This window comes from Gallinula chloropus (assembly GCF_964237585.1).
Source record: "Gallinula chloropus genome assembly, chromosome: 15".
NCBI lineage: Eukaryota > Metazoa > Chordata > Aves > Gruiformes > Rallidae > Gallinula > Gallinula chloropus.
In genome coordinates, this window is record NC_140100.1 from 16,286,830 (window position 1) to 16,309,944 (window position 23,115).

Below are 23,115 nucleotides of genomic sequence, written 5' to 3' on the forward strand. Positions count from 1 at the left end.
GATTGGAGCAAACAGAGTGAGGAAGGTGGTGCAGAGAGAGAAATGAGCTTGCCAGGCACAGTGGGTGGCCAACAGCAAAACTGGCCCTTTGAACACCAGTGTGAACACCCGTTCTGATCCTTTTCTCCTCCTGTTGTCATCTCCCTGCATCTTAGGAACAGAAATAGGGCATTTAAAAGAAGTTTATATCGGAGATAATGCTGTGCTAAAAGGTGTCTCAGAATTACCCAGCAATGCTCCAGCAGTTCTGCTTCTCTTTGCCCTCAGTTCAGAAATATCTGTACCTTTGGCTCTGACAGCTCCCGGCTGAGAGATCCACCGATGACCCTTTGGAGTGCTCCTGCCTCATGCCTGTTGCTCAACTCTTCTTGTGTCTCTGAGGTTCAGAGAAACCAGAGGGAAGTGCCACCTCTCCCCAGGTATGTGAGCACCAGTCTGGCTGCAGGTGCCAGACTGCCTCAGGCGCCCGCCCAGCAGAGATGTCCCTGCTGCTGCCCAGGGTGAGGAGGCTACAAAGTGCTGATGGGAGGAACCACCTGGTTTGCTGCTCTGGGCTGACCCTTCCCATCCCGCCCCCATCGCCCCCTTTCACACCCTGTTTAGTTGAGCTTACTGGAGACTAATTTCAGTGCTTGATTCTGGTTTTATTTCATCTTTCTAGAAAAGGAACCGGGCAGTGCACGCAGGAGCTGGCCAGCAGCATGCTGGCTCATGGCCAGCCCCAGCAGCGTTTTGCTTTAAGCCGCTGTCCTGGTGTGTTAAAGCCACATCTGGGGGGAAAGGGGAGCGGGGCAGAGGGGATACACGCAGCAGGGAAACCTGCACTCAATGGGAAAACTGGGAATGACCCACTGGGTCGCCAGCTGAGTCCTGGTTGCTCTCCCCATCTGCCAGGTTGCTGCGCTGCAGGCAGGGGAGGGGGATGTCCCACCACCCAGATTCTGTGTGGCCGAATTCAGTTTGGAAGCGCTGATGCTGGGACGTGCTCTGCTGTGACCAGGCAGCACCTGGCAGAGGGGCTGTGCTGAGCCTTCAGCAGAGAGAGAGATGCTCCACTCCTGCTCCCAGGTGAGTTGCTCTGCGAAGCCGGCTTTCTTCTCCGGGTCCGCTCTGCTCAGCACGCTTCTGCAGGCTGGCATGGAAGGGGAGGGATCTGATGCCAGGCATCCCCTGGGCAGCCATACGTGCCTGTGCTGAGCCACAGAACCCCCTTCCTTTGGTGTTTCTGGCTGTGGGTGACTTGCCCCAGCCGCTGCCCTGGGCTTCACCGTGTCAGTGCAGGAACAGCACTAGCAAAAGGCTGAATTTGTTGTGCAGCTGGGGACAAGGTGTAAATGGTCGAGTTGGCTTGGTAGCAGCTGCATCCTTGTTTGATCATAAAGTCTGGTTGGCTTTTAAAAACTGTCAGTGTAACCTGTATGTGCAGTGGTGTATTTGGGCTTTCTTTACAGCATGGGGTGGAAACACTGCGGTCTGTTCCTCTGGCTTGTTGCTCCCCCACTGTAAAGACAACGAAGTGTTTAAATTCTGGCTCAGTTTCAATAGAAGAGTGAGGGTTTGGTATCTGAAATCACAATGGAGATGGAATTGCTCCATTTCCTATGGAAATAATGTGAATCCCAAGTCCTTCCTGCTGATCTGTGGTCACAGCTTTGGTTGGGGCATTTCAGAGAAGCCCAAGAACTGCTCAATTACGAGATCAATTATTCCTGAGTGGTGGCATCACAGTGGGGCCTGTGACTGCGTCATGCGAGGCTGGATTCTTCCATCAGTCTGAAGAACAGCCCCTTCTGAGCTATTAAGTGTTCCGGGGTGTCAAACTCAGCTACCCGACCGTTTTCCAAGACTAGAATCCTGTGAACATTAAAACAGAACTGTGAGCTTGGGATGCACCAGCAGCCACAGTAAATGCAGTTATTTCTGTCTGCCTCTAACATACATTTGGGTTCCTGCTCCTAAGTCAACCCTGCAGGTTCCAGCACTGGAACCGCTGTGGGACAGACCTGGGTTTCTGTGCAGGTACTGAGGCTGTGGGGGGAGCTCTGGCTGCAGAGGCTGGAGCCAGGTTTGTGAATGGGTATTTTAGCTGTGCAGTTTTGGGGTGAAGCAAAGGGCTGCAGCCATGGGCTTGCTGTTAGTGGGGAAGAGGGGACACAGCACAAAATTTGTCAGGTGTGGTCAGTGACCTTCAACAGCCTGTTGGTGCCTCACTGATACTAAGCCACAGCTCTTGTGATCGCTGAAGCAAAGCTTCAAGGCTTGAATGAGGAAAGGATGGAATGGAACTGCTGCTCTCTACCAACGGGGTCTGTCAGGTCAGAGGGTGCCTGTGTCTGCCTCCCGGGTTGTGTCTCACCTGTCGCAGTCCAGGACGGTGTTTATCCGGTGAGCGATTGTCAGCACTGTGCTGTCTCTGAACAGGGTCCTCAGCATGGACTGAATCTGGAGGTCGGTCTCCACGTCAACCGCTGCCGTGGCCTCATCCAGAACCAGGACCCTGGTTTTGCGAAGCAGCGCTCGGGCCAGGCACAGCAGCTGCTTCTGACCAGCACTGCAAGGGAGCAGGGATGGTAAATGGAGCAGTTTTTGCTTCTCCCGGGGTCAGAACATGGGGTGGTGTGGAAATAGTAACCAAAAGGTGGTTGTTTCCTCCCCTGAAAGGGTGAGTGGGGCTGCTGGCACATGGGGACCAGCCGAGGGAAGCTGGGAATGTTGCTGGTGCCCCCAGGAGATGCGCCCTGGGAGTGGGGTGTTGGGGTTTGGGCACTGCACTAGCACCGGCCTCTGCCCTGATTGAGTCCCACACATCTTCTGCTTGGTGACTTGGGTTTGATGTCACGCTGCCCAACAGGGCAGGAGCGCAGAGGGGGTGTCTGGGCACCAGGCTGGAGGTTTAGTTTTCAGTTAACCAGAGACCCCATCCCCAGAGCTGAGACTCCCCGAGCCCGGGCTGGCACTGCTGTCCCTGCAGGTAACGTACCTCAGGCTTTCCCCTCGGTCACTGCACTGGTGTTCCAGCTGGTCTGGCAAACCCGCCACAAAGTCCTTGAGGTGAGTCAGTTCCAGGGCTGCCCAGATGTCTGCGTCGCTGCAGCGTTTCAACGGGTCGAGATTCATTCTGAGGGAGCCGGCAAACAGGACAGGATCCTGGGCAGGGACAGCACAGGCGGCTCCTGAAACCAGCAGCAGGACCCACCTGCCCCATTTTCCCTGCTGGGCCCGAGTCTGGCTGACAGTACGGGGAGTGGGAGACGTGTGTGGCCTGGCCTGGCCTGGCCCTCAGCTGTCCCCAGCTGTGGTGCCTGGGAGCGTCCCTCCTCTCGCGGAAGCTCCACAGCCCCTTCCTCAATGTCCCGTCTGACAGCGCTGCTGAGGGGCTTTGGAAATGAGTTTCCTACCTGGGGAACGACAGTGATGTTGGATCTGAGGTCGTGGAGACCCAGTTGAGCGATATCCTGCCCATCGATCAGGATCGCTCCTTCCGCAGCCTCCACCAATCGCAGCAGCCCCACAGCCAGAGTGGATTTCCCAGCTCCAGTCCTCCCAGTTACACCGATCTGTGGAGTGTGATGGAAAGCTTTTGGTCTCGATGGTGGTGGACACCTGTCGTGTGGTTCTTCCTGGGCTCTTGGGGAGAGACAGCTTTGCATGGATCAAATCCTCTGGGCTGTCCCAGGGCCACGCAGCCCAGCACTGCTGCCTTACAGGGAGTCACCTATAGTTTGTGCTGGATAGGAAGGGATCTTGAAAGCCTTTGGGAAAAGTAACTGCAAGAGTCAGCAGCTAGGACAGCGCCTTGCTGTGGCCCTGGATTTCAAAGTGAAACTCCTTAGCTGTGACTGCTAACTGCATGTGCCCTGAAACGCTGCTCAGAAGCCCCTGGAAGCAGCTCCTCGCAGGAGAAGCAGCGTGCAGCGTGACAGATGGGCTCACACCGTGCTGCCCCTCTCATGCTCACACGTCCCTGAGCCTTGTGTGGGGCAGGGGCTGTATCTGCCCAGGTCTGTGGGCACTGAGCGCTCCTGCCCCTCACTCACCTTCTCGTGCCCACGGATGGTCAGCGTGACGTGCTGCAGAGCCAGCCCCAGGCCTGGCTGGTACTGCAGGCTGTAGTTCCTGAACTCAATTCTTCCCTCAGTGAGCCAAGCTCCATCTCGAGGTTCGTGGTTCAGAGCCCAGGGTGCCTGAGGAGATGAAACCAAACAGTGATGGTGCTTACAGCTGGAACTGCTGAATCCAGTGGCCAGACTGGGCTGAGAAGCTTCTGAAGGCCTGGGCCAGACCCCCCCGAGCTGGCTGCTGTTCGCAGAAGAGAAACTGGCTTTTGACCTCTTACATCATGCAAGGACAGCAGTCACCTCACCTGAAACTGGAGATAAATGGCTGTGTGCATGGCAGAGCTCTGATGTCACGAGTGGCTCAATAGAGAGTTATGTGCCCCTGTGAAGGGGACTGTGATGCTGTCCTCTAGCTGGTGCCAGGGCAGCATGAAGGGAAATGATGGAAACGAGCACAAGCAAAACTGCCATTCCGTGGCTGCAGGGCTCCCAGCAGCCATCTGTTCCTGTGGTGGCATCGCAACTCCCACCCTCAGCACATGCTCCAGATACAGGCAGAAACCCAGCTCCTTCCATCAGTGGGGCTGTTTCAAGGGCCACCCAGTGCGTAACGGCCTCGGGAAGGAACGCTGACCAGAGGTTATAGAACAGGGCTGGTCACCTGGCCAAAACCCAGAGCCTGCAGCTCTGTATGGAAACGGATCCAGCCCTTTGGGGGAGTGTGGGGGCTCGTCCAGGTGGAGAGACTGGTCTCTGCTGGTCAGGCCAGCAGTGGGTTCTTTACCTCCTTGGGAGTGCTCTGGTATTCCCTCACTCTCTCCACAGAGATGCTGCTGTTCTCCAGGTCCGTCCAGGAGCGCACCATCCAGTTCAGAACACCGGTCACCTGGCAGAAACACACACCGGGGTCAGGGCACACAAACTCACCTTGATCCGTGCTTGTGAGGGGCCTGGTACTCTGTGTTTATTTATAAAGGCCTCCTCGTCGGCTAATTGCTTGAGAAATCATCCCTTGGAAGGCTAAAACCTAACGGTAGCTCCTCAGGAGAGGCTGTAAGCTGTGCTAGGAGCCCAGCTGGCTCCCCCAGCCGTAGCTGTGTCACAGCAGGTTCAGGGGGAAGGGAATCCCAGTGCCCTGGATGCTGCAGCCCAGCTGTTTCTGGGACTCTGGCAGCCAGGCTGCGAGCAGCTGAGGCAGGGGCTGACCTGGCTCGCTCCTGGGGGGCTATATGTGCCAGGGGTCTGGGTGGGGACAGCACACCTGGGAGGGGAAGGCATCTCGAATGCCATGGAAGGAGTTTGTGCTTCCCAAGAAATGAAGATGGCAGCAGGAATAAAGCACCAGCCAGAGGCCAGGATGGCATTTAGCACCCCAGTTACCTGCAGAGCACAGGACACGGAGAAGCCAGCGGTTCCTGGGCTGAGCTGGGCTCTGCCCATGGCTGCAAAGAGAGCTGCAAACAACACGAGGGCATTGCCCAGGAGCTCCAGGTTGGTAGCGAGCCACCTGCAAGAGGAGGAGAGTCCAGGGCTGCTGCTGGGCACCCCCTGCCCTTCTCCCAGCAGAACCTGTGGCTGTTCCACAAGGCACCTGGGGAGCTGCAGGCACGGGATGCCCAGCAAAGCCCTTGTCACATGCTGGTTGCTCTTCTCCAGCCATCATGAGCTCATGAGCAGCTCCACCTTGTCCAAACTGGTTGGCTGATGGTCTCTGCTGGGATTTTCTCCAAGGCCTGTTGGATGTGAGCTGCCAGCGCCCAGTTTCTTGAGTAAGTTGGTCTGACATCTCTCACTCCTGTTACTCCTCGCCTGTTGCATGGCTGAGGGTCTGTTATTGGGTGGGTTCTGTGTGTGCCACAGGCCCTGTGTGCTCCATCCCAGGATGATGGGCCTCCCACCAGCTGCCTGCACTTTGGACACCAAGCGATACCTCTAGCATGTGTGTGTGCCAGGCCGCACAGCAGAGATGGGAGCGTCTTGGTTGTGGTGCCAGCAGTAACAAGAGGCTGCTCTACCCCCAAACCCCTCTGTGTGCCTCACCCAAGGCCCATGAGCAGCCATCTCCAGGTGCCAAGGCCACGAGAGTTAACCCAGAGCTGTCACACCCCAGGCGTGTACCTGTCGGCCACGGCTCCGGGGAAGGACGCTCGCTGGGTCTCATCCGCAAGAAAATCGCTCTTCCAAATGAACCTCTCCTGGTCCCTGTAAGCCCGGATCACGCTGCTCCCCTGGAAGGTCTCCGAAAGGTGGGAGTAGAGGGGGGACCTGCTGGCAGCCTCTCGGCGCCTCAGCTGGCAGGACGTGGTGACGTAGAAGTGCTGGCAGGACGGGGATGGAAGGGGGAGCGATCAGAAGGTTTGTGCCTCTGTGTGGGTGCTCCACAGGCACATGGGAAGGGCTTGACAAGTGCAACAGAACCCGCTGTCCTGCAGGTAGGAGATGGCCCTAAAAGGGGAGGTACCTTCCTGCCTGCTCTGTCCTACCCACAGTAAGTTAGCCCTGCTATGTGATGCAGCTACCTCTCTGTCCTAAGGAATGGAAGGAGGCCTTCTGCAGGGACAGCCCCTCTGGCCTGCGCACCTCTGTGAGCTCCTACCTGGAACACAGCATAAAGAGCTGTCAGGGGCACCACAGCCATCGCTGCCTTTGGTGTAGCCACCACAATCACAAGGTAGATCTCCAGCAAGTTGAAGAAGAACCCCAGCAAGGACTTCAGCTTGTCAGGGATGACCGAATCGATAGCATCCATCTCCCTGGAGAAGCGGTTCAGCAGGTTTCCAATGGGGGTTTGCTCAAAGAAGATCATGGGGGAGCGAGCCACGTTCCTCAGCAGCTGCAGGAACAGCTTGTGTGATGCCAACACACCTCCGAGAAGGACTGTGGCTGTGGAGGCAAACCTCACCAGGGCTGCAAGATAAAAGGTAACCTCTGCTACCAGGTCTGAACAAACTCAGCCCAGAGTTCCCCCCCCCCCCCGTGAGATTGTGACTTTCACTTAGTGCTGTGAGTGCTACACCAGTGAAAGGGGCTGACTGACTCACTCTTCAGTAACAATTAAGCCTGCCAGATAAACTACCCTTTCCACAGGGCACAGAGGGGCAGACAATCTTCTCTGTCAGCTTGATGGTGCATGGATTCAGCAAAGGGACAAACTACCCTTCACAGAGTGAGCATGGCTGGAATTTGAATCCCTCAAAGCCTCAGAGGTCTCCTGCCTCCAGCTCCAGCGTTGGCACAGAAGGTACCCGACCCTCCACTCCTCCCAGCTCACTCAAATCTGTCCCAATCTCTTCTCACTGGGGCTGAGGTTTTTCCCTAGATTTTGTTTCTGTCCCAAACAAGTGGGTTGGTTTGGGTTTGGTGGGGTTTTTTGGGTTTTTTTCTTTTAAGAGCAGCCAAAAGAATTGTGGCCATTGTGAAAGAGAAGGATTTAAAGAAAGAGAATTCCATTGCTTCTTCCTCTTCTCTCTCCACACTCAGAAGACCCAAACCAAGATGCAATTCAGCAGGGAGAAGAGCCACCGCTTGTGTTTTGGTACGATTCATTTAAACTGGAGGAAAAGAAAGGGGTAAGGGGAAGAAAGAGATGCAAAAGGTGTTGGATACAAGAGGACAGAAAGAAAAAATAAGGATGTTGTAGTTCTTCCATTGCTGAATGTTTTTTAGGAGCTCAGGTGATTTAGTTCTAGCAGGAAATGCAGAGGAAGATGCTATTTATTCATCACAGGCTGCTGGCAGGCAGAGGAGATCGCTTCCAGCAGTCTATGACGTAGAATTTCAGGCAGTAATGCTGGAAAGAGTGCTTGGATCCCTTGGAAATCCCCTCTGTGCATCAGAGACTGGAGTTCTAGGTCCTATGCCAAACCTTGAGGGCTGGTGCCAGAAGCCCAGGAGGCCGGGAGCCCGTGGGGATGCACTTGTTTATACTGTGAGAAAAGGTCCTGGATGTGGGACAGGGAGATGGAAACCCCGGGGAGCACGAGGGGAGCACGGACCTTGCACGACTCCTAGTGCAGCGAAGACTCCGACTCTGAGCGCCGTGTGCTGCTGTGTCCCGTTGAGCACGGGGTCGTCTGCCCACACGCGGAGCCAGTTCCCTCGGGAGAAGGACAGGGCCTGCTGGCAGCTGAACAGCAGGAGGGAGCCCGCACACAGCGGCCAGCCCGCCGCCTTCAGGTAGGCTGCGTAAATCGCGCCGTTAACCTGGGGCACAACAGGGCGAGAGGCTGGGAGGGTCCAGCTTGTTGGCAAAGAGAAACACCTCTGAAGCAAGGGCTGACTTCTCATGGTGCATCCACTCGATACCCAGGGAGACACGGCTCGCACAGAGGGTGCCCCCTAGGGCAGCTCTGAAGAGCCTGTCACACAGGGCTAGGCCGTGTGGGCTGGCTGAGGCCCTGGGGATGCTCTGGTTCAGCTTGGGCAGTAGGCTGATCCCCCTGCCCTGAGTACTAAGCCCGTGGTGTCTCTGCGCTGCAGGAGGGGCTGTGCTTACCCTGCCCTGCCCGGTCTCTGCTGCAGGAGGGGCTGTGCTTACCCTGCCCTGCCCGGTCTCTGTGCTGCAGGGGGGGCTGTGCTTACCCTGCCCTGCCCGGTCTCTGCTGCAGGAGGGGCTGTGCTTACCCTGCCCTGCCCGGTCTCTGTGCTGCAGGGGGAGCTGTGCTTATCCTGTCGTGCCCGGTCTCTGCGCTGCAGGGGGGCTGTGCTTACCCTGCCCTGCCCGGTCTCTGCTGCAGGAGGGGCTGTGCTTACCCTGCTCTGCCCGGTCTCTGCGCTGCAGGAGGGGCTGTGCTTACCCTGCCCTGCCCGGTCTCTGTGCTGCAGGGGGGACTGTGCTTACCCTGCCCTGCCCGGTCTCTGCTGCAGGAGGGGCTGTGCTTACCCTGCCCTGCCCGGTCTCTGTGCTGCAGGAGGGGCTGTGCTTACCCTGCTCTGCCCGGTCTCTGCGCTGCAGGAGGGGCTGTGCTTACCCTGCCCGGTCTCTGCTGCAGGAGGGGCTGTGCTTACCCTGCTCTGCCCCGTCTCTGCGCTGCAGGAGGGGCTGTGCTTACCCTGCCCTGCCCGGTCTCTGTGCTGCAGGAGGGGCTGTGCTTACCCTGCCCTGCTCTGCCCGGTCTCTGTGCTGCAGGAGGGGCTGTGCTTACCCTGCCCTGCTCTGCCCGGTCTCTGTGCTGCAGGAGGGGCTGTGCTTACCCTGCCCTGCTCTGCCCGGTCTCTGTGCTGCAGGAGGGGCTGTGCTTACCCTGCCCTGCTCTGCCCGGTCTCTGCGCTGCAGGAGGGGCTGTGCTTACCCTGCCGTGCCGAGTCCACTCCCTCTCGGGTAACGTCCCTTCGGTGCCCGCCGCAGTGCACTGACTGACAGGAACGGTGTCCCTTCCTGCAGCACTTCAGAAAGACAACAGGAATCCTCTCAGTTTTTAGCCAAGGCAGTGGCTGTTCCAACGCTGGATCTCCTTGCCCACCCACCCCTCGATTCATGGCTGCTGTGAGGGCTGCAGTCTCCAGGTTCTCCACAGCATCCCCGACCAACGACTGTACTTAGAGGGGGCACTGGGCTCTGTCCAGCTAGGGACAGGCAGAGGGTGTAAGCTTCCACCAGCTCTGCCTGGCTTCAAATGAGTCAGACTGAGAAGTGGACAGCAAGAAGATGCCTTCTCTGTCAGCTCTGGAACAAATTCTGGCTCCTTGTGGAAACTTCACTCAACCTCTACATCCAAGAGCAGTTTCCTACCTACTCTTGAGTTTGGCTTGTCTGCTCCTGTTACTGATTCAATCCCCACCCTGCATCATGCTCAGTGAGAGCCTCCACGTAGGCTTGTGTGGGCTTTTGGAGCAAGTTCTTCAGTGTCTGAGCGTGCTTTAACTTACCCAAGCAGCTTCTCTTGTGATGGGCTGTTTCTAGAGGGGATGGTTCCTTTGGGGTCTCCTCCAGCTGTGAAAAACAAAGGCTTTAGAATCCCATCTGGTCCTGTACAGAGGAGAGATTCATTACAGAGGACTGGTGCTGAGGGTAGAAATAGCAAGGTGAGGCTTGAAGAACAGCATGTAGAGTGAGTGATTCTCTTTGCTGCATGACTTGCCTAACAGGATGGAACTGTGTGTTCAAGAACCAATCTGAGGTGACACATCAGCTACTTCCACTGGTGTATTTTGCCCCACACCAAGGGGCAGCTTACTGTGACCAGGTCTTGGCTTTCAATGTCCATCACAGAACAAGCGTGGCTTTTCCAGCTTTAGTCTCTCTTCCCAACTGGAACAGCAGCAGACCCTCCCTCCCCCAGTTCTTTAATGGTAACTAGAATGTTAATTAACTGATAGACCTAGAAAGACCACTCCCAGCTCAGGTGGGTACCTGACAAACCAGCGCCTGCCCTCTCTGCTGCGGGCACCTGTGAACGAAGGAACTCTGCAAAGGCCCCGTTCCTCTGGAGCAGCTCTTGGTAGGAACCCATTTCTGAGATCGCTCCATCCACCAGAAAAACGACCTTGTCCACTTGTGGCAGAACGTGGATCGTGTGTGTGGCCAGCACCCGGGTCTGCATGAGGAGAGGGGCACTCAGAGAGGGGGCACTCACAGTCAGTCTGGCTTCCCCGCTCGCGCGGGCGGCTGCAGACGTGCCTTCCAGAGACAGAGCAGCTCCTGTGGGAGCTGTGACATTTACTGACATGGAGATCTATTTGTTATTTATCCCCATCACTCCCGACACCTCCCTGATGGTCTGTCCCTGCAGCACAGCTTCCTGGCTGTTTTGAACAGGGGGAACTCGGAGTGGAGGAGGAGTGAGGGGTGAACCGACCTGCTTTGTGCCACACAGGGCACAGAGGAGTGAGGCTGGGAACCAAAGCACTACAAACACGCTGCAGAAGGAAGGCTGGAACTAGGAATGTGGTTTGTTTGAGAGTAAAGGCAGTCTAGCAGGAGAACCTGACTTTTCAGCCTTCTTCCCCCTAGGTAGGGCTCACTGCAGGACTGCCCTGCGCTGTGTGGGCTGCAGAGGTTGCCCAGAGGTTGTTCTGCTGTTCACAGCAGAACATCTGCTACCAGCAAACCCCTGATGTGGTAAGGGAATAACCCACCCTCCTGGAAACGTGTCAGGGGCTGTGATAATTAGATGCATTTTGCAGCCTTTTACAGGGCAGGATTTGGAGCCTACCTTGTCCTTCAGTAAGCCCTTGGGTCCAAGAACGTGTTCAAAAATGTGCTGTCCAACATGGGCATCAACAGCAGAGAGGGGGTCATCTAGTAGGTAAATGGAGGCCTTCTGGTACACAGCACGAGCCAGGTTCACCCTTTGCTTCTGCCCTCCAGATAGATTTATTCCCTGTAAAAAGGTATTTTTAAACCAGCACACCTCTCTCCTCTCCCCCCACCCCCAAACAGGGCTCCTGAAATGCAGATTCTCTTGAGCAGCTCCACTCTCCTGCAAAAGAGGCACCAAGAATGACCTGGATCTGTTGATTTTCTCCTAAGCACCTTGTACCCCTGGTTACCTGTCCAGAGGTGGGCTTCAGAGCTGGTTAAATCACAGCCCAGCTTTTCAGGAATTACCAAGCCCCAATTACCAAGCCTTCTGCAAGTTCTGTACTGTAAATTTTAAGCAGGACACCCAGAGTTTTAGCTGCATGGAAAAGGTGGCCAAAAGCAGTCTGTACCTTCTCTCCTATTTCACTCTTCTGCCCTGAGGGGAAGCTCTCCAAATCAGGCTGCAGTGCACAAGCATCTATCACTCTGCTGAACCACGCTTCATCCATCTCTTTCCCAAAGAGAATATTGTCTTCCACTGAAGCATTCTGTATCCAGGCTTCCTGGGGGACATAAGCTGCAGTGCCCTGGAAAAACACAAGTGGAGGATCTTTTACATGAGCTCAACTTGCAGAGAAGTCTCCCAATTGGCTTCACAGGAATCTGGAACGATCATCACCATGACAGGTCTCAGAGGGCTCTGCAAAATGAGTCTGCCCTCTTGTTATCTTATAGAGGAGGAGATTGAGTACGTGTCATGATCTACCAGAACACCACTTCAGCTCACTGCCAGGTGAGAAGTGTAACTGGATCTCTGAAGTCCTGTTCCAGCTCCCATTCCCAAGGGCCAGGCTCATGAGAGAGGCCTTAAGCACCTTCAGGTAATTAAATACAGGCTGCTACCTCCAGCCTTTGTTAAAATTCAGCATTAAAAGGGTTTTCATCAAGTACCCATGCCTTGGTTAATACCTTCCTCTTCCTGAAATCAGCCTAATTAGAAGAAAACTCTCAGGGGAGAAATTACCATCACTGTCAGGGAGCCGTGGGTCTGCTGCAGCTCGCGGAGGAACGCTGCCAGCAAGGAGGACTTCCCAGCACCCACCTGGCCAACTACAGCCAGCAAGGAGCCTTGGGGCACGGTAAGATCTATCCTGTAGAAAAAAGAGCAGCCTCTCAGCACCTTTTAGACATGCTTTCTGCAAGGAGAACGGCCAAACCCCTTGCTATTGTCTTGTAGCAATAACATCACTCCAACTAACCCCCTAACTTCACACCTGAGGCCTCAGTCATGCTGACTTCATGCAGCAGAACAGGAATCATCCCTTCAGGGATGCCTCCAACCAGGAAGTTGTTGTCTACATCCCCACTGGAGTTTCAGAGCCAGGTCCAAGAGCCAGGTCCCTGCTCTGGAAGCAGGCTAGCCCAAAGCACTGGATAGAAAGCATTCCTGAACACTGGAGCTTTCCAACGCTGCTGTGCCTTTTGAACTGGGGATGTAACATCCTATCTAGTATCTGCATGCCATCAAGTCTACTTCTTTGATATAAATGACTGTAATTTAATATTTGAACAAGATAATTGTGTAAAGTAGCCTCCATGTATTAAGGCAGCATTCAGATCCCAGCCCCTTCCCACTTCTGTGCTCACAGGCCTAAAAAGCAAGGTTACATTCTGTCTGACTTGATAATTTTCAGAATTCAGAGTTAAATACGAAGCAAAGTCAGAAGCCTCTAGATATCCCACCCCCTGGAGGATGTGTTCCTTCAGCACCCACCCTATGTGCAGAACTGAGGTGAGGAAGGGTTAGTGTCCTGCTTTTACCTTTGAAGACAAACAGCCTCTTTGCTCCAGCAGAAGGTGCCGTTCCTTACAGTGATGCTTGCCTGTGCTGAGGAGAGGAATGGAGCCCGTGTAAATTCCAAGGTAGGCACAGACACACCCCTGCTTCTGGGACTTTCTATGTCAATGTGTTTTTATATTACACCAAATGAGCCTTAATATGAAAAGAAGGGGTTAATTACCAGATTAGATTTCATTATTAGAAATAAATAGGCTGGAGAGAGAAAGTGGCAGCAAGGGGAAAATGTTCTTCCCTTTCTGAGGATGGTAGGCACCCTCAGAGTAGAAGCTCAACAATGGAAGCTACAACTCCTCTTACAAGACAACAATGCTAACAGAGTTACCGCTGTCAGAGGTGTTCCTGCTTGAGATCCCAGGATTCAGTTCTTCCAGACTCAGAAACACTGCTAAGCGCCCCAAGGAAACTTTGGCCTGGAATGGAGCAGCACACAAAAGAGTTTTAGAATAGAAGGGACACCCCCTTCTATTGGCCCCAAGCCCCATCCAACCCAGCCTTGAGCCCTGCCAGGGATCCCAGGGCAGCCCCAGACTGCAGCTGAAGGCCGTTCCCCTGGGCCTGGGCCTCCCTACCCTGGGCACCAGCCCCTCTCCAGCTCTCCTGGAGCCCTGCAAGGGACTGAAGGGGCTCTCAGTCCATTCTCTGCCCTGCCCATAGTTGTGCTGGGGGTTGCCCTGACCCCATGTGTAGGCCCTTGCACTTCAATTCACCCTGCAGTCCTCTTAGTGATTGCTTCTCTCTGTGAGGGGTTGTGACAGTCACCTTAAGGTGTGAGAGGGAAGTGGAATTTTGGGATTTCTTTCTGGACAATGACTTGCTTTTCTCTCTGCCCCAGGCAAGCAGGGTTTCCACTCATCTCCTGTGGAGATTCTGCTCCATCTGTTCTGTTTTCTGTGCTAGAAACAGAACTGGAAGCACCTCCAAGACATAATGGTCCTTGTGATAGGCCCCAAAAGCTGTCAGAGTTGCTCTCGGTGACCTGTTGATATATGGAGCCTTCCTGAAAGGCCACACTACCTTCAGCTGAGAGTCCTTGTGCTTCACTGTTCCACAGCAGCAATGAGATAGCCCTGGTGCCCAGAGCCCTGAGAAATCCCCTTTACCTGTCAGTGGTGGTAATAAAAACCCACTTATGGCCCAAGGAAAGGGAACACAGCCTGTGGTTCACCTGGACAGCAGCGTTTATGGAGAAGGGCAGGAAGGAGTGTGCAGTGTTGAGGATGTTGATGAGAGCCAAAGATACAAAGGCCTTCTGAGCATCCAGGACGTGTGTGTCATCCACCAGCGTGTAGGCAGCAAACATGGCAAGTGCAATCTGAGAGCCAGCAAAGGGAAAGCAAACCTTTTGCTTCAGGCAGGGAAGAGACTGGTTCAAGGGTGAAAAGCTATTTCCTAAAGACTCTGGAGCCCATTCAATGAAATCCAGGCCACCACTCATATGTGTGATACCCATCCTGCACATACAGCACAGGCAATGGAGGTTACAGCACGGGGAAGGAGAACCACTCACCAGGAATGTTGATGAATGGAAAGAAGCTAGAGATGCTGAGAAGAGAATCTGAGACCTTTTTAGGGCCTCAAGTTCCTGCTTCCGGATACCAAGCACTTTCTCCATGAAGGTTTTCTCCCAGCCATGCAGTTTGATTACTTTGATGTCACTGAGAAGCGCGTTGGTGAGTTTAGCCCGCTCATCTTTATGCTTCATCTGGGCCTCCTGTAGCAAAGGTTTGAGTTGGAGTAGGTTGAATGTTTAACAGTGCAATTATTCTGAAAAGACATTCACATTCCAGCCTGTGAATGCTGAATAAACTCCCTTGCAGCTGAGCTGGCTGCACTGTTTTGCCTATGAATCTTCCAGGCTGGCAAATATTGTCATCTCCAGAGCTCTGTTTTTATTGGCAATACATAAACCCCCCCCCACAAAAAAGGTGGGCAAACGAGGTTGAAGCCTGAGCTTGCAATAACTGATGTTCCTGCAGTCATGACCAGCCTGAATAGCCCATCACTTGATGTTCAATGCCAGTGATATACTGCAGTACAACTTTTCTTAGGTCTTTTTCCCCCTCCAACATGATACCTTTTGTAACCATCAGTAGCCCTGGGTTCCCACATGCTCCTCTCCCAGAAGAGCAGGGCAGCTTTACTGCCTTGACTGATGCTAGGACACTGCTTTTACATCAAAGCTAAACCACTCTGGATTTATGCAGCAGGATGTACCTGAACCTGAGTCCTCTTCTTGGTGATCAGGAAGTTCAGGGGCAAGAGAAGAAGGAACACAGCGATGGAAGTCAAGGCAGAGGGCCCAAGAAGCTGCCAGGGGAGAAAACAAAGAGGCAGAACTTCTGGTGGTTGCTAGAAATGACGGTTTGGTGCTCCCCTTGCTCATCTTCCTTCTCACTTGAGCTCAGCCTAACATCTGCCCTGGCCAAGGCTTTCCTCTAGTGGTGCCTTTGCTTTCCCTGGGAACCGCCTGGGTAACTCCCACCATGTCTCTGGGCTGAAGGCAGTTGCTTCCCTTTTAGGAAGAGAGGCAGTGCTGAAGGGCGTCCAGAAGCGCCGGCACGTCAAGTGTTTGTGTTCTCAGACGAGTCAAGGAGGACATCTCGTGGCTGCCACCACGAAGTGACCCAAAACAAACCCAGGCTTGGTTCAGAAACCAAACCCAACCCCTCAACAAACTGTTCTTGCAGCATAAACAGCCCAGCTTGTCTGAACTTCCATCAGCTGCTGAGCTGAAACGGTGGCATTACCCTGGGCCACGTCCTGCAGCGCTGGGACACCAGGGCTCACCATGGCCACCACAACAGATGGTTTGGTTACACCTCTCTACAGCCAGCTTTACATTCCCTGGAGAGGTGAGTGCTGGAGTACACAGGGAGAAAAGCACTCTCTGCACTAAAGGTCTCTGAACACTAGCAGAGTGGGAATTGTGCTCCCACCACATGCAGCCACATCCAGGCTGTCAGCACCAGTGCAAAGGGGATGAGGCTTTTCCAACAGCGTAAACCTTGGCTACTCCTGGAACAGAAAGGGACTGGTAAGTACTGTCATCATATTTTACCTGCCACAGGAAGACAAAGCAGATGATAATCCGAATAGGAGCAAGCCAGGTCCCATTAAAATAGATGATCAGATCCATTAACTTCTGGACATCAACAGAGAGCAGATTAACAATTTCACCTACTGTTGCTGCTTTCCTTGATGCATTTGACATAAGCAGGATCTAGACAGGGTAGGGAAGAAAGGAAAGGCATCATCACCAGCAGCTTTGCTCCAAAAATCAAACTTTCTTTTCTTTATAAAGAAAGGGAGGAAAAAAAAGGGGGGGATTAAAACTTCAAATCCTAGGTACCAAAAATGTACTGTTGCCTTGGGGTGTGTGACTTCCCTTGAAGAAGAGTAATTTACTCCTTTCCCCAACCATAATCTCTACAGCATAAGGAAGTTTATGTTGCTCTTTCCTCTCTCCTTTTCCTGGCTTTTCCTTCAGGGCTAAGATCCCAAAAATAAATCACACAGAGCCTCCCACATGCTGTTCAGAGATGCATAAGCACAGAGTGACTCCCTAGAAGTAGTTTCTAGCAACATCTCCTGATATTAAGAACAATGTACCCACAATATCATAACCACTAAGGCAGGGCTAGAGAAACGTGGGGCTGAGAGGGGAGCACCAGACTCACCTTCCTGTACACCAGCCCTGTCACAGCAGTTCTCAGCCTCAGCCCCAGAACAAGACACATGTACATATACCGCTGCTCAAAGAGAGTCTGGAGACAAGCCAAAAGGAACAGAGTGAAGGCATAGAAATAACCATGCCAGTTAGGTGCTTCTGGGTCTTCAATGAACTCCAGGAAAAGGCTGCAAGATGGGAGCAAAACGTTGCTGAATCCATGTTGAACTGGAGAAATACCAGAGCCTGACAGCAGCACAAGTGCCAGGGACTGTTCTGTATGCCCTCTGTTCAGTGATAAAGCAGCAGGAGACTTGGGAAAACTGCCTGTGTCTTCTAGTATTCTGATTTTTGATGCTTCCTGGGCTTGGAGCTGTCTGTGATCTCAGCCTCCCCTCAGGGGAGGGAAGGATGGCTCCTGAATCCATGGATTTGTCAGAAATATGCAGATTAGGAGCCACAATCTAAAGAAGTCACTGGCATTTCCAGAACACCTCTCCATCTCAGTGACTAAGAAGTGATTTTAGCCCCTGCAAATACACTGCAACACGTTTGTGTTGTGCCACCCCCAGCCCAGAGCACTGTGTCAGCTGAGGAAAGCAGCTGCCTCAGATGTGCAGGCTGCACAGCTATGCTCCTACACAGGGAACATGGAGCCTCCAGACTACAGCCAGGGGCTGTGCCCATGATGTGACATGGAGAACCATCAAATAACCCACTCCTGCTCTAGTAGAGCTGCCTGAAGGCTTAGTACAGCCCGTCCCTTCTCCTGCTGGGATACAGCAGTGGAGAAAGCACACACTGCTTTAGACAGTAGTTCTGGGGTCTTTCCCCACTGAGTCGACTGTGGGCTCAGCACCAATGATAATCCAGCTCTTCTCATCTTCCAGGGGTGTCTGTGTCCCCCCAGGTGCTGGCCCACACATCTCTCAGCTCCTGCCCACAGCAGCCTTGTACAGGTGACAGAAGTACATTGCACACACACATACCTCAGGAGCTTTGGGATGGAGAACAAGAAGACATCACAGGTGACTAAGCAGACAGTGCAGAGGAGGAAATAGGTCCCAAACATGCTCCATAACACTTTCAGTAAGGGCCTGCTCTGACTGTGCTCTGAGGGCAGTAGAACTTCTGTCTCTTCAGCTTCTGCTATGCCACTGTCGCTCTTCTGACCCTTCTTAAATGTAGCAGAGCCCCTAGTTCTGAAGACAGACAGAGAGGGAGAAAGCTAGCCACAGCTGGAGAAGGACTGACAGTCTCAGGCTTTCAAAAACTCATTGTCTCCCACCATGTCTTGTGCCAAGCCTGCTGCAGTGCCCATCAGCAGATTGCAGCACTTGAAGTCAGACAGAGTAACTTGCTCACTGAGCACTCATCCACTGGGGAGTCCAAACACCCCAGTTCTTATCACAGTGTCACTGGGACCATTTTATAGAGGCTATCCTTTTCTCCTTCTTTGTTTAATGGGCAAGTAAGCCAGTGGGATGGGATCTTTCAACCCTTCCCTGGCCCAGACAGGGAGCAGCTATCTGAGCTTGTGTGCTGACACGTGCCTGGCACTCTCTGGGGCACAGGGGGATCAAGGCTTGTCCTGTGATGACACAGCAGCACTGGTGCTCATCTGGGCTGAGCTCCCAACGCCCTCTCCCCATCCTGTACTCACTGAGGGGTGCTGCTGTGATGCTTCTTCCACTCTCTTTCAGCCCGAGCGACAAGTTCTTCAGAGGAATCCTCTTTCCTCACTGGCCACAAGTCACCCAGCCCCAGGGGCTGCTGACAGCCTTTCCAGAGGAGCCTGGAGAACACACAGACTGCACAGAAGGATCTGCTGGGCTCACAACATTCTCAGAACAGGTAGGTGCTGTGTTAGTGCACCCCAGCGAGCACACAGGGACTACACTGAACACTCCTCAGCACCACCCCTCCCCAGAACAACCAGGAGTGTTCAGGAGCAGGCTTCCTTCAAATCCCTAGGCTGTCCTCTCTCAGCAGCATGAGGATTTGCAAGCAAACCCTCCTTTCTGGTCCCTACTGAGAGCTGTGTCTTGGGCAACGGGGGACAAAGTGCAGCTGAACTTACTCTGTGCACAGTGAAACACAGCCAGGGCCCAATCAGAGCAGCACTTTCCTCAAAGTCAGTTAGATTCTTATAATGTGACCTTGTGAGAATACCCCAAGTCCCCAGAGAATTTAAATCCTCACTGCATAAGCAAACTCAGGGCTGAGATGTTTCCCACTGGCTGTCACCTACAGCTCTCTTTTGCTGCTGGTTTCTTCTGATGTTTCAGCAAAACCACCTTCTTCTGTGTTTTCTTACCTGAACAGCCACCAGTAAGTGATTTTGGAAAGAAAGGAGCTGTTGGCTTCTGGACACTGATTCTGATGGAAGGAAAAACATGGGTGATATTTATATATAGGAAAGGGCACGTCTCCAATGGATATATCTCCTTCTGTGCTTCCCCAGGGAAGGCAAGCAGAAGGTTACATCCCCCCATTCACTGACCCTCAGCAGCATTGGGAGACTTGGGAGAATTAGACTTTGAATAATGTCTCAGGGAGAGGAACAAAGAATGTCACTCCTCATATCTAAAGACATTCATGTTCTGAAGCATAGAGCTCTGCCAGACTCATGCCTCAACCAGAGTGCTGCTGCACAGGATGGCACAGGATGAGCCTTATCTGCTGGTTTTGATGAAAATAAACACAAGTAAGGCTAGAAGAGGTCACACACAGAGAGACAGAGTGTTGTTCCCCCACATTCAGCTGGGCACCTTCTAAAACCACCCCCCTTTGTGCAGAATGCTGCATCTTACATCTCCCAGGTACTGGTGTTCCTGTGTACACCCCAAAGTTTAAATTCCCATTTGAGCAATGGAGTGATGGGTTATGACAAGCTTCCTTCTACTTACAGGGTTGCTGGCAGCTTTAGAGAAGAGGGGAGGCTGATCCACTATGCAGAATAACACAAGCTCCCCTAACACCAGGCTAGTGTAAAGGTAAGTTGTGACGTGGTGGAAATGGTCTTGCAGGAAGCCCTAAGAAACAGAACACTCTTGAGACAAGGTAAGGACCTTGGGATCTTCTCCTGTTCCACCAGCCAGGAGCTCTGTGCTGTGGTTCGAAGCAGGAGGTGCATTACTTAAACCCAGCTACTTAACTGGAGAACTGTGGGATGTCAGAAGATGCTGGGTAATGGCTGCTCTTATTATTTATAGTGGTGGTTTTAGCCTGAGGCTTCAGAGCAGTCTGGTCAAGGCAGATGTCCCCCTCACATCACTATCAGGGAACTCTGGGTGCTCTGAAGGGTAAAGCTCCCTGCTCAGCTGGTGGGACGAGCTGTTGGCATGATAAAGCACCTGCCAGGTTTTATTACAAATGGTGTGTCGGGGGGGCTCCCCAGAGGGCTCCCCAGTTAATTTTGTGAGTGAGGAAGAGAAAAACCAAGGAGGAAGTCTGAGTCCCAGTGGCTGAGGCAAAAAGAGCCCTGCTGTGTAGAGACTTTGTGCCCCTGCATGTTAAAGGTACGTGATTCCACTTACTCTCTCCAGGGCATGTCGGACTTTGGAACTAAACATCACAACTGCAGCCAAGAATGAGAGCAGCCAGTAAATCAACAGGACTCCTGAAGACTGGATGCCCATCTTTCTTTCCACATGTGCCAGGAACGTGGCAAGGATCTGCCAGGAAGTACAAATTCATCCAAATAAATAGCTGGTAACAGGACACCAAATCAAATTATCATCAAATTAACAGGTACAACAGAGAAAAATCAGCTAGCTGCTTGCCCAGGCTTTCCAAGATGTTCAGAACTGCAGAGTTGCTCTTAACAGGCTGAAACTGAAAGGCATTATCTGCACTTTTGCACTCAAGAAGCTCTCTCCAGAAAGGGTGAGTAATAAAACCCCACTTTAGGCCAACTGCCTAGGAGCATCTGGGCTATGAGGACGCAAAGACAGAAGGAGAGGACAGGCATTTAGGTTGAACAGAACCCCCATTTCATCCTAACCCAAACTAAATTGCACATTGTGGTTGCAAGAAATTGGGTTGCATCCTGTTGTGAGACCTCTAAACACTACTGCTGCAGCGGCTCTTGCAAGGGGTGGTGGGGTCTGCACCACAGCCCTGGAGGTCTGCTCCAGCTCCGGAGGTCTGCTCCAGACCTCTACTCCAGCTCCAGACCCCAGCTCCACCTCCAGACCTCCAGCTCCAGACCCCTGCTCCAGCTCCAGACCCCAGCTCCAGACCCCAGCTCCAAACCTCTGCTCCAGCTCCAGACCCCAGCTCCAGCTCCAGATCCCTGCTCCAGATCCAGACCCCTGCTCCAGCTCCAGTCCCCAGCTCCACCTCCAGACCTCCAGCTCCAGACCCCTGCTCCAGCTCCAGATCCCTGCTCCAGCTCCACACCCCAGCTCCAGCTCCAGACCCCTGCTCTAGCTCCACACCCCTGCTCCAGACCCCAGCTCCAGACCCCCGCTACACTGCACAGCAGCCACTGCACAGAGCATGTCTCCAGCTCCCAGCAGCTCTTTGTGAGAAGGGAAATACCAGATCCACCCCAGGAGGGCTGAGCTGGGTGACAAGCAGGCTCAACGAAGGAGTAATTACCATTGTGATTCCCACCACGGCCGGGCTCATGAACAGCGCTGGAGCCCGTGGGATTCCTCGGGTTGTTTCCCACAGCATGAAGAAGAGGTTAGAAAAACACAGCAGTACCAGGAGGAATCCAAGGACCTGGGGCAGAGACAGCAGACACGGGTTAGAATGGATTGAAATGGTGGTTGGACAACCTGCATGCTCCAGGCAGCCTGGGCAGGGAGGTGGGAGAGCAGGTTTGGGATAGACTGTGATGGGAGGTAGTGAGGAGCCTGATGGGCATTCAGGGGGGAAGATCTTATGGCAGGTCCTCCTCAAACCTGATTTCTACCAACCTGACTTTACCCAAGTCACTGAACATCAAAGCAAACACACGGATGGGCCATCAGAAAAGAGTTAATGATTCAGAAAGATTAATTTCTGCATCGCAGTTGTGATGATGTTTGGGGCAAAACCCACCCTCCAACCCTTACCATTTTGGTTTTGAAGATGTGGGACATCCTGATGTAGCCTGTGTTTCTGTGTCGAAGGTAGAAGTAGTAGAAAGGAGAACAGATCCAAAGGTAGGCACAAGGGGTCCAGGCAAGGACTGTGCTCTCGAAGCACCAGGTAAACCTCGGGGTGTTGGTGTACCACGTCTGGTTCCAGTCCTGCCACAGAATCAGAAGTGAAGTTGGACCCAATGATCTCTTGAGGTGCCTCCCAACCCCTCCGGTTCTGTGTGGTGCTGTGAAGTGGCAGCACCAAGGCTGTCCCAGCTGGCACGGGCCAGTGAGGCTGCAGCTGAGCCCTGTCACAGCAGAGGAACGGGACTTCAGGTTTCAAATGCTAAACTGTTGGGCGCCAGAGGGGCTGCTGGAGAACAGGATGGCATCACTTGTGGGGCTGAGGGGGCTGAGGGAGGGGGACCCAGCAGTGGCATTCGGGAGGGAATGGAAGTAGAGAGAGAGAGAGAAAAGACTGGAGAAGCAAAAGCTGCCGAGGGCAGGACATCAGCTATCACAACCTGAGAGAGAAAACCGGGGAGATCTGTTACTGAATGGGGAATTAGGACAAATGATGTGGGAATGGAGAAGCCTGTCAGCGTTTGGGAAGCACCGAACGGTCAGCGGGGAGCGGCTGGTGGATGGGGAGTGGTAAAAGGGTGTCCTGGAGCACAGGCTGCACCTCCTCAGCCGCTTCTGTGCTCCGCGCCTGGTTCCTGACCGGCCCCCGGCGTGTCCCCTCTCTAACGGCACCACGGCAGCACCGCACCAAGGGGCTCAGGCCCGGCCGCGCCCCGCAAGCCCTTCCCCAGGCCGGGGCGCCGGCAGCCAGCCGGCCCCAGCCCCGCAGCAGCGCCGGTGGGTGCGGGGACGGGAGGACCCCGAGTCCCCTCGGCCGGGGACGGCGGGCGGGCTCCCTGCGGGCGGCCGGGCAGCGACAGAGCCGCGGCGCTCGCTCCCTCCCTCACTCACCCAGAGCGCGGCGGAGCCGTCCCGAGAGCCGCACAGCGCACCGACCGCCGCCATGGCCGGGGGTCCGGCAGCGGGGCTCGGCGGGGCTCGGCGGCCCCGGGGCGCGCCTCAGCGCCGGCGGGACGGGCGTCGCCTCCCGGCCCGTTCTGTCCGGGCGGGCGGGGGCCGGCGGGAGCCCCGGGGCGTCCCGGCTGCGGGCGGCGGGCAAAGTCCGCGCGGGAGCTGCCGGGGTGGTG

General features: G+C 54.1%; 1 protein-coding gene across 1 annotated transcript; it reads right to left on the reverse strand.

Moving 5' to 3' along the window:
- Positions 1 to 623: 623 nt before the first annotated feature.
- LOC311197328 (ATP-binding cassette sub-family C member 6-like) lies at positions 624 to 23,056 on the reverse strand. Its single transcript, XM_084271073.1, has 31 exons — positions 22,880 to 23,056; positions 21,896 to 22,072; positions 21,435 to 21,560; positions 20,369 to 20,506; positions 19,739 to 19,864; positions 19,147 to 19,208; positions 18,493 to 18,624; positions 17,819 to 18,031; positions 16,840 to 17,017; positions 16,221 to 16,382; positions 15,377 to 15,469; positions 14,670 to 14,873; positions 14,328 to 14,474; positions 13,485 to 13,572; positions 13,123 to 13,189; positions 12,326 to 12,452; positions 11,712 to 11,888; positions 11,213 to 11,380; positions 10,411 to 10,594; positions 9,927 to 9,990; positions 9,350 to 9,443; positions 8,054 to 8,261; positions 6,655 to 6,965; positions 6,177 to 6,376; positions 5,439 to 5,565; positions 4,843 to 4,944; positions 4,038 to 4,184; positions 3,399 to 3,557; positions 2,981 to 3,147; positions 2,357 to 2,551; positions 624 to 1,854 (listed from the first exon to the last, which is right to left on the reverse strand). The coding sequence occupies exons 1-31, from the start codon at positions 22,931 to 22,933 to the stop codon at positions 1,746 to 1,748; spliced, it is 4,506 nt and encodes a 1,501-aa protein (XP_084127199.1). The 5' UTR covers positions 22,934 to 23,056; the 3' UTR covers positions 624 to 1,745.
- Positions 23,057 to 23,115: the final 59 nt, after the last annotated feature.